Below are 11,368 nucleotides of genomic sequence, written 5' to 3'. Positions count from 1 at the left end.
TATATGCATATATATAATATATGCAGATATTTATTTATCTCTTCAGCTATTCAGACCTACATCTATGTGCAGTTGTGTTTGTCTAATTCCAGGTATAAAAGTAATAGGAGTTTTTAGGTGTTTACATATATCTTGATGTGCTATGCTAGCGTGACTATTCACAGAAGCACTATTCCTAGCGCTTCTTGACCAACCTGTCAGTTTATTACATTGTTTAGTGTCTTTTAAGTCTTGCGAACTGATTATTTCAGTAACATGCTGATGTTTTGATTTAAGTGTTTGAAGATGCAGATCTGAACCTAGTCATCCCATCTGCTCTATTTGCTGCTGTGGGAACAGCAGGTCAGAGGTGCACAACTGCCAGAAGGCTGGTGAGTAAATGTGTATTGTCTGTTTTGGGTAGCTCTGAATTTCAACTTAATTCCAAATTAGTTCAGAAAATGCCTAACAATTCCTGATACTATGGAGAGCAACAAAAAAATCTTTGAAACACGTTTTTGCCAAAAATCAGCATGGTGGAATAAAGAGATGGTAGCTTGTCATTCCACTATAATTTAGCTCTAAAGAGTTTCTTTGTATATGCTTCTAAATGGTGCTAAAACTCAGGAAAATAAAACTTACCATAGTTCCTGTATTTCTCTCTGGTTTCATTGCCAGAGCTTCTTTGTTTGTGCCTGCTACAAATTTTCGTGCAGGGTTTAGATTTCAGCAAAGCCAAGGGCGTGTGTGTGTTGCTTGCTTTAATTAATTTTTAAGTAATCTTTTACAGCAAGTTTAAAGGTGTAATGTCAGTCTGTGTCTGTGTAGCCTTTTCAGAGTTGGATTGATCTGGTGAATTGGTTTGTTGATTTGTCAAAATTTATGTGGGTTCACTTTTATAGGAAGGGCGGTAATTCTTCAAATTCTAGCAATAAAACTCATTTGAGTATTTGCCCTAAAACACTTAACTGAAGAGTTTACAGAACACATTGATACCATTGCTCTGAGATGGTGTAAAATTAAAAACAGTGTTTTGTTTCTTTGCTTCTTTGAAATCTTCATGGTGAAGACATTAAATGTTCATTTCATGGTGTTGGTGCTGTTTCAAGGCCTTGCTCATGTGTTTATTTTTAACTTTGGGATTTGCTGAATATGAGCAACACTATCTCCACTACATTCAGCCCTTTTCAAAGGGCAGTAGTACTTCAGGAATGTTTACATAGGCTGAGCTGTCTTACAACCTTCTTAACTGCATTTTGTTTAGTTCCTCCATGAAAGCATCCATGATGAGGTGGTGGCAAAGCTTGCTAAGGCCTATGCCCAGGTCCGCATTGGTGATCCATGGGATTGTAAGTAGCTATTTCAGACTCATGGGTTTAGGAGACAAGTTTATCTTTATTTATTTCTGTTTAAATTCCAAAGAGATTATAGATCAATGCTATCTAATTTTAGCAGTTTAACAGGGAGTGGGGATAGCTGGTTTCATTTAGAATACAAACCCTGAAAGGGAGGTGAAAAACCCAGCTAATGCTGCTCACCTTGGACAGATCAAATAATTACTCCCAAAATGTCATTGTAAGAATATTTGCAAACATACACAGTTTTGCTGAAAGTATGACTTTGGATCTTTTGTTTTTAGCTGACACTCTGTATGGGCCTCTTCATACCAAAGAAGCAGTGAAAATGTTCCTTGATGCAGTAGAACAAGCAAAGCAACAGGGTGGCTCTGTGGTCTATGGTGGAAAGGTGACTTACTTTTATTCTCCCTTACACTCCCATTTAGTGCTCCAGGAAAGAAATACGGTATTATGGTAGGCCAAGGTTGTACCTCATTTTGTCCTGTCAGCCATTACAAGGATCTTAAGTTAGTCAGTCTGAGAATGTTTGAATTGCAATCCTGTCTTTAAAGATGGGTTTACTTGGAAGCTACCTTTTCCTCCAAGAAATGGCGAAGAGATTTTGGCTGTTTCTTGCACTACTCCCTAGTTGCAAGTGATGGTGAAAATACAAACAGCAGTGTTAATGGTGAATATCAAACATGTAACAAAGAAAAATTGCTGTTTTGTCCCCGGATTCACAGTATCGAGCTTCAGGAAATATTGAAGATTCAAGAGAGCCACTTGCACGTCTTCATCATATGGGACATTTAATTCTTATGGACTTAACGTTCTGGGAGTTTTTCTCTTTCACTGGCACCTTCTTTATTCCTAATACCTTTACAGTTGTAATCAGCTTACTAATCAGTTTACAAGTAGGAGAAAGAAAGTGTTTTTTTTTCAGCTGCTAGACTTTGAAATTTGATTACCTCATGAGTCCACTAAGTTATGCTTCTGTATTTTAAATACTTAAATGAGTAAAATTTATCTACTCAGATGACCTAGCCACATATTTCTGATTGCTAGGTGCAACTATGGTAATCAGACCGTGAAGGATTTCCTCCTACACTAGTACTAAGCAGGATGCTGTTTTTAACTTACTCAGTTGTTTCTTCTTTCATGTGTTTTGAAGGTTATAAATCGCCCTGGAAACTACGTTGAACCAACCATTGTGACTGGCCTTCCTCATAATGCACCCATTGTCCACACTGAGACATTTGCCCCCATCCTGTATGTGCTGAAATTTAAGGTAAAATAACAACATGGAGTTAGTCAGATGTCAAGGATGCTAACAGAGGAGTCAGGAGAGATATTTCAGATGTTTGTCATGTAATTGTCCCGGCACTTCAAGAAGTGGGAACTGTTGTTCTGCATGTAGGATACCCACTGTAATAGCTTACCTCACTGTGTAGCTACATGTGTGTGTTTTCTGTGAAGAGCACTGAGCTTAAGATGAGAGTCTGTACAGGAATAGATTTTTATTGTTCATGTCAACCTGCTCAAAAGCAGGTTGTGTGTTTTGTGCAGTGGTGGAGGTATCCTATCCCTGTCTTGGAGTATGTGTACTTGCCAAGTGGCATTCAGTATATTTGCATTATGACTGTGGTATGTTGGGTGTTTTCTCACAGTGCTTCTTTGTAACTGCTTTGCTTTGAATGGCCATGGTTTAACCATTGACATGTGCTCCTTCTAGGAGGAAGAGGAGGTTTTTGCCTGGAATAATGAAGTAAAACAAGGTCTTTCCAGCAGTATCTTTACCAAGGATTTGGGAAGGATTTTCCGCTGGCTTGGGTACAATTTAAATTATTTTTCTACCTTCCTGAAGCATAAGATCACAGTCTTTCATGTCTTTTGTAAACCTATGCACTATGAGCATTTTATAGCCCTCATTTTAGGGTAGGAGCCTTTCCTGATCCTGAGGCATACTTGTGTCTTTTCTTTGTTTGTAGGCCAAAGGGATCTGACTGTGGCATTGTGAATGTCAACATCCCAACCAGTGGGGCTGAGATTGGAGGTGCTTTTGGTATGTTGCTTCTGCTTTTTTCTTTATCCTTTAACTGGTGAAATCCTCTAGAATCAGGGCTAGAGACTTGGTTATTATTAATTTCTTCTTTTTTTTTTTTGAGTAGGGGGGATTTTTTTTTTCCAATGGTTCAGGAAGAGAATAAAGCATTACCACTGTAAAACTCCTATAACTTAGGTCTCCTCATCTTATTTTTTTAGTGTTTTAATCAGTCCGTTTAAATGACTAAATCTGAAGAAATCAATGAAGTTAATTTCGAATTGTACTGCTTTAGCAGAAGACAGAAATTAGAGATAGTTGGATTTCAGCTTTTAAAAAATCTGTATTTCGTTTTTAAATAATAGGAATGTAATTCAGAAGTATGTTCTCAATGTGTTTTAGAGATGTGGCTGAGTGGAAAACTTTAAAACAGTTTTAATTAAAACAGTCTTGAGCATTTTTGTTTTGTATGTTTGCATGTGTATATAAAAATTACAGCATAAAGTATCTTTGTGAGAAAGCATTAAATACATTTTTGCCTTTATTTCTCTTGTATATACTGAAGAACATGGTGGGAGAGAAGAAGAAATATTCACCTTACCAGTACAAGCAGTACAAGAACTAGCACATTCTTGTACTCTTGTCTCATGTTAAAACAAAGTACCTTTAAAACAAGGTCCTCTGGTGCCAACATGATGAGACTTTCAACTCGAGGCAGATGTTTTTTGGATCAAACATGAGGAGAGTACTAGCTGTATGAGTTGTATTGTGGTGGTGGTCTAGCAATTTATTTCAGATACAGAAGGGCAAAGGAATAGTTTTCACCATGAGTTTTTATGTAATATCTCATCTGGAGTTAGTCCAGATTCCCATGCTCAAAAAAATTGCCAAGTTTTCATTTATAACCGTTTTCCTACAGGTGGTGAAAAGCACACTGGTGGGGGAAGAGAATCTGGAAGTGATTCATGGAAACTTTATATGAGACGGTCTACTTGGTAAGACAGACTTTTTAAATTCCAAATACATGTAAATGACAGATGAACTTGCAAAAGTTCAAAATGTATAAATCCTTGACTACAGGAAGTTATCTTCACTAAATGTGAGATAACCATGCATGAGTGTAATTGCCTTTTCTTCATGCAAGAATCTGCGTTCCTACCAGAAGGTGATTTGAAAGCTCTAAATAGAGACCTTTCTCTACTCACTGTTCTTCAAAAGGAAAAAATTAAAAAATAAAAATTTTTTTCCCCCTCTTGCCTGATTTTACACTCAGCTGAAAATTAAATTTTGGAAACTTCTCGGGAAATACATGAAATGGCAACCACAATGAAGGACCACTATTGCCAGTGGTGGGTGATGTTAGCTATGTGTTTGGTGTCTATCCATAAATCTCCTGACAGCCTGTAGTAGTGGACCGTTCCACCTCTGCTGGCCTCCCTAGCCTTTACCTGTGCTAACTTTGGTTTCCTGCAAAGGCTTATGAATGCACAAAATCCCGCGTTGATTCTTCTATATGGACATTCTCTTAGTAAGAGATTGAATAGAGAATGATGCTTTACTTTTTCTTTGATCTACCAAGGAAGAGATAATGGGGAACGTGGTCTTTCCCTGAACTATACTGAAAACCAAAGTAAAGTCAGTTCATAACTTTAATCACAGAATCACTGAGGTTGGAAAGGACCTTCAAGATCATCAAGTCCAAATATAGGCAAACTGCTTATAGAATTCTTTTTGTACATGTGACAGAAATCAGAAGCCTTGTACATAGGAAGTGGACTGCATAATGTGACGCAGTGATCATGTCTGGTCTCTAAGTACTTGTTTCTCTTCCAGTACAATCAACTACAGCAAGGATTTACCTTTGGCTCAAGGAATCAAGTTTCAGTAACAGTCTCATGAACGGCTGTGCCATGAACTCTCCTAGCATTTTAGAACCAAGCACCTTCTAAGCCTCATGGTGAAGAAAATTAATTAACTGAAATTTATCTGCAGAAAAGATACTAATCCTGTTAAAAAATCAGCTATGCTAAAATTGCTTCACTTTCAATGTATGAAATTACTACTTCAGTCTTCAGATGAGAAGTATGTGGTCTTTGGGAAGAAAGGAGGGTGACTGAAACTAACGCACTTGGATTCAGATGGCCTGGATAATCTATAGCCTTATCACTGTATTTCAATATCAACACTACCTGCATCCTCTGCCTCCCCACCATTCGCTGATGTTTCCAGCTAGTAGGTCTGTGCTTCAAACTACGTGCTGAGTTTCCTACAGATTCCTGGTGCTGGATGTGGGGGTGGGCAGTACAGGGCTATTTTTCAATGCATATAAATAAAGGTACATTTTGTGAGATACCTTGGGCTTCTAGGTTTTTTTGTTCGTTGTTTTGGAGCAGGAACATTCATCTGACTGTCCATTTTCACACACTGAGCTGCCAGCTGGGAGAAGTATCGCTGGGCTAAAAGGACCACTTTAGTTTTGCTACCTTTCCTTCAGAAAGGAGGCTTTTCACCCTGTGTGTTGTGAGATAGGGGCAAGACGAAGGGTTACTGCAGTCTCCTGGAACCTCCTGTTATCGCTAGGAGGAGTCACAACCCATTCGGGTTGTCATAGCTCTTGTGACACCCTGCAACCAAACCAGATGAAGAACTGGAGACGCAGCCAGGAGGGTTACTTTTCCAGGGGGAATTTGCCAGGGAAAGGCAAATTGTTTGTGTGTGTTTCACCTTAGGTGGGGGGTTTCTCATGGCCACTAAAGACAACAGCCATCAGCAATTCATTTAGGAGCCTTGCTCAGAATCCAGGATGAGAAAAGGCGTGGTGCTACTAGGCTGATTTTAGCTTCCCACGGAATAATTTTTGAGGTTTTTAATGTACCATTTTTGGAGGAGATTTCTTTTCCTTTCAATCTTATGTACCAAATTTCCACAATCTCTGTGAACATGACAGAGCTGTTCATTTTGGGCTCAGATTATAGGACTCTGATTTGGCTTTTGATTTATTTTGATGTCAAGATGTAACAATAGTGATGTCATCCAAATTGTGTTAAAGGTCCAGCATACCACAATGCTAGCTGGTCGTCTTTCACTTCAATATCTAGTTTTAAAATGCATAGTGTTTTGAATTTTACATCTGTATTACAGAAAGTATTTTGGGTGTCAATTTCTGTAGAACAAACAGTAGGCAGACAAAGGTTTTTTTCCTACTGAAGCTTAAAGTTATTTCCTACTGAGACTCACAGCCAGGTGAACTTTCCTGTAGTTCTTTGTGCTTGGCCATTTAACTCAGAAGCATTTCATGAAAAAACATGTATTTGCACACAGAAAGAACTTGAAATCCCCTAAGCAGACAGGTAAATCATTAGCAGATAGAGGGCAAAGAAACAATCCAATTTCCAAGTTTAATTATTCTTAAAATAGCACAAGTTATAGAAGCTGTATCCTCTAACACTGTTCTATGGCACTGAATGTTACTATGGAACTCTCAAGAATGAAAAGTAAATTCAAGAACTTTGCTCTTTCCTCTTGCTGCTTATTTACACTTTTTGGATAGCCTCATTATGTCACATCTGTTGTTCTAGAAAATAAAGGCCTTTTCATTCTTTTTGGATAAAATAATTTCAGAAGTCCAGTGGCTTAATTCACAGGAATAAGGTTTAAGTCTGCCATCTGGCTTTAGATATGTGACTTTAGGCCCTGGAACAGAACAAAAATGGGATGGTGAGTCTGATGTTTGACTAGTCTTGAAATTATGATCTGAAAATGAGTATGAACGGGAAAAGTGTAGGAATGTAATCAAGATGATGACTGTATAGCAAACATGCTAAAATTTTTTTTTAAAGGTTTTGATATATAACAATCCCTTCTTCAACACACACTTTTGAGTAGTCTTACAGAGGTCTCAGCTTGAAATACTTGCATAACTACCTCTGTGTATTATGAGTAAGCGCGTTAGATCCACTTTATGTAGGCAAATAACGGGCTGTTATTACTCTGTCTGTAAGTAGATTACAAGTTCATCCTGACTTTTGCTGTGTATATGAATTACTATTCCAAAGAGCGTGTTTTCTGTGTTGTTACTGGACTGCTAGCATGGCATCACAGCTGGTAATCATAATGCCTTATCTGCTTTCTGGACAGCTTTGAATTCCTTAGATGATTTTTGCAATTTGCTTCTCTCCACCCTTCCATTTATTTAGCTACCTGCTGTTGAAAAATCCTACCTGAATTGACTAGCTGAATGACTTCCAGTGAAGTGGCTCTGGGGACACTGCCTTTTAAAGACAGCTGCAGATTGTAGTAGGTTTTGGCAAGCGTTTAGGTGCCTGTAAGCAGTTATGATGAAGTATTAAACTAAGAAGGCTTAAAGATACTGTAAGGACTCTGTTTCTCAATTTCTGCTTTCATTTGGAAAGTCCACTCAGGAGACTGTAAACTGCATTAGCTGTCATTGGGTTATTTCACCCAAGGAAAGCAATTTGAGAATTCATAAAATGTGTCTTAGAGCTACTGGTATGTGCAACATAATGGAACTTGCAGTTTTAATACAAATTCTATCAGCGGCTTCCACTGTTGCATAAACTTAATTACCACTGAGTGTGTGACACCAGTGAGTAACAAGTGTTAAATGACATGTGGTCAATAATTCATTTGTTAGCAGAGTATTGCTTACTGCGAAATGACCTTGATAGGAACAGTCTTGCAAGTAACTTCCTTTCTTTTTGCTATACTATTAACTGAAAAAAAAAAAAAAAGCAAGGTCTAGTCATGTCAATTTTACTGATAAACAAACAGGGCAATTGCTTTTTTAATGAATGGTGAAAAATCAAACATGCAGGTTGTGAGCTGTAGGCTGCTTTTCTTCCATTCTATTGCATCCTATCACAGCTTCTAATAGCAGAGTTGGTATGGGAACTCTTTTGGGAACGAGGAATACTACACACCAATAATAGGTCTCGACCTGGATTTTTGCGAACAGCTGCTCTGCAGTGCTGAATTTAGAACAACTGGGAAAGTGTTCACTGTTATCTTTCAGTACTAACAGACCAACCCATTCATATATATTGTGTTGTTTTCTCGTGGTATTTCTGTCATTTGGTTCTACGTGTTGTTGCTGGATGGGTTCAAAACCATGTGGCTGCCAGAACTCTTAATTTGTGGCAGCTGGCTATGTTTCTGTATATGTTATACGTGCAGCTGCTGCATTCAAGGCTCATTAGCCTGTACTAATCCATTCAAGTCCCTGCATTAATCTCAACAGGAGCTATGTAAAAAACTGTAAATTAGAGGAGACCTCTTTGCTTGGGTTGTCTTCTGAACCATTTGCCACGTTGGTGCTGCACCAATGTGCTGGGCATGTATTGCACAAGTGTATACTCTTATTTCCCTATGTGGAAGAGGACAAGAATTTTTAAATCTTATATACCGTCTTAAGTCATTTTAAGTCTTAAAATGACCTAGTCACATCAAATTGAACTCTTGAGTAAAAACAATGGCTTGGGAAGGACTTTTTTAATGTCTTGTGTTCGGTGTTCTGAAGTGCGTATTCCTTGATCAGCAAAGCATGCTGTCATTTGCTATGTGCCTAGTGTTTGAAAACTAATGGATTAGGTGCACTCAGTTGTTTGCAATCTTCTGCTGCCACTGAAGTGCTTCTTGCAGTGAAAGCCGTCTCGTCTAACCTCACGTTTTGAACATGGGTGCCTGCGGGTACCTGGTACAAAGGTACAATACTTGTTCACGCGCGCTCTCTTCTGCTAAATTATTGGCATTGATTTTTTTTCAATACAGCTCATTGCTTTCCTCCAGGTAACAGGGAAACGCTTCTGCATTTTGGGGCAGGGACAGTAAGGCGTAGCGGAGCCTGTTTTTCAGTCGTGGCGTTCCTCCCAGTGTCGCTGTTGGTCAGGTTAAAGCCTGCCGAAGGCCGGCACAGCAGCAATCCCTCCTGCGCGGAGCAAGCCTCTGCCCTTGCTAGCCAGCTGTGTAAAACACAAACCTCTTCGTCTGAACGTCTTTTATATTCCAGCACATCTGGGAACACGACTTCTGAGCTGGTAATTGAACACTTTATTCTACAAAAGCCTCAGCTGGTTAGTGCCACTGTTATATAAAACACTAACTCCAAAAGCCAAAGGATGAAAGTAATAGTGTTTCAGCCAGGTAGTCATCTCCAGGGAAGAACAAACTGTTTAATACATATTTTACCCAGTATGTTACTGTTCTCTATGGCTCTGTTTTCCTGCAACCTGATTTCAGGGTGGGGTTAAAGGGAACAAACAATGCAAGCTAGATCTCCGAGCTTCAGAGGAAGGCACATGCTTTCATTACATTCAAGTCTGGAAAGCTGGAAGTTGGTGGTGATTGTGTTTCACGCTTCCCTGGTACTATGCTTACAGGCATCCCAAACCTCCTTGGATGCAGTACTGAAGCTAGCATCACCCGTTCACTTATTCAGGGGAGGTAATGAAATGACAGCATGCAAGTTTAAAAATGGAGAGACTGAAGAAGAACAGAGGATAAATACCATCTCTCTTGCTCCTAAAGCTTTTATTTAATCCCCAAACTATTACTGAGTGCTTATCATCGCCTGTCTTTTGTGGATTTTAAGAGGCTACTCACTCATTGGCCTGTGATTTAGACCGACCTATAATGATATAAACCTCTCAGTCTGATGTGGCAGCTGCATCTGAAAAGTATCTAAAAAGTGCAGTGCATACATACCTATTCTTTGAGTTGTATTTCTTCTAACTACATTTTTACCACAACTGCTGGTATTTTTATATTTTTAACACGTTTATCACCAGGAGTATGCAGGTTACTCATACAGCTCCAGAACATAGACCTCTTTCTAGCTCGTCTGTGACTGTATTCACTTATGATTGTATGTGCTGACAATTATGTGTCTGCCCCATAAAGAGTAAAGACATACCTCTTCTCAATTTGACCCAGATGGCACTTGATTTATGGCCTTGGTTTAAGGCAAAACAAATAGCAGAGTAAGGTTATGGTGTTGTTTTATGACACAGTCCAAGTCGAACTATCCTCCTAAGCTTTGCTACGGTATATAAATATTTGTAGGTTTAAAAAATCAATGTGAGGATCTTAGCTGAAGGAGAGGGTACGTAGGATCATGGAGTGACAGCAAAGGAGACACAAACTTATGGCAGTAAGAAAAAAGGGATGGAGCACAAAGTAGGAAATCTAAAAACAGCGAGTCAAGCATTGCTGTTCCAAAGCAGGCTTAACCAACACTGGCTGCTGTGACCGTGTCTCGCCTGCTAATTTCCTTTCTGTATTTTCTTGGTCAACTGTGTTACTGATTTTTGTTTTTCCTCTCCCTGACAATTTAATGCTGAAGTGACTCCCTGCAAAGTCTGACAAGCACCGTAGCTGTGCAAGGGAGCCCATAGGAAGGCAGCAACCAGTCACTGGCTGCAGAAAAAGGAAGGGCCTTGAAAGTGAGGATGAGGCATTTAAAACCACCGGCAAAGGAGGTGGTGAAGCCAGGGTGAAAAACACAGGCAGCATTGCAGAGCAGAGAGAGGACCCAGTACCAGCCTTTTAGGTGCTGGATATTATATTGGGAATGCTGGGGAAGATAAGGTCAGGCTGTTGCAAATGAGAGGTGGGACAGAGTGCACAAAATAGGGTAGATTGAAAGAGCATATTTTTTAGTATTGTATAAAGGAACAAAAGGATAAGAGAAATACTGGATGAGGAGAACAGGGAAAGGAGCCAGATGTAGTTTAAGCTAATACATAAGGCTGCAATTAGGGCAGCTAAAGCATAGACAGATGTATTCAGTATGGAACAACATCACCCTAAACCACCAAATCTGTTAAGGGTTCATTCATTGGAGCATGAATCTGGCACTAGAACAGGCTGTCAAAACTATCTATTGTGATTAAGGAAAAAACCACCAACAACACAAAGGAAAGCATCTGAGAACAGAAGAAACATTCTTGTTTTGGTGGTTGTGTTTCTCTTAGCATTTTCCTTACTGTAAAAATTG

General features: G+C 39.1%; 1 protein-coding gene across 1 annotated transcript; it reads left to right on the top strand.

Moving 5' to 3' along the window:
* Positions 1-276: 276 nt before the first annotated feature.
* LOC104617652 (alpha-aminoadipic semialdehyde dehydrogenase-like) lies at positions 277-5,463 on the top strand (the record flags this gene model as incomplete). The annotated part of the gene is made up of 8 exons (XM_010283023.1): positions 277-371; positions 1,244-1,328; positions 1,619-1,725; positions 2,488-2,604; positions 3,049-3,146; positions 3,305-3,378; positions 4,277-4,352; positions 5,191-5,463. Coding segments are annotated over 8 exons (707 nt in total), but the record flags the coding sequence as incomplete, so codon positions are not given.
* Positions 5,464-11,368: the final 5,905 nt, after the last annotated feature.

This window comes from Phaethon lepturus, unplaced genomic scaffold (assembly GCF_000687285.1).
Source record: "Phaethon lepturus isolate BGI_N335 unplaced genomic scaffold, ASM68728v1 scaffold43632, whole genome shotgun sequence".
NCBI lineage: Eukaryota > Metazoa > Chordata > Aves > Phaethontiformes > Phaethontidae > Phaethon > Phaethon lepturus.
This window is presented reverse-complemented; position numbering and strand designations above follow the sequence as displayed.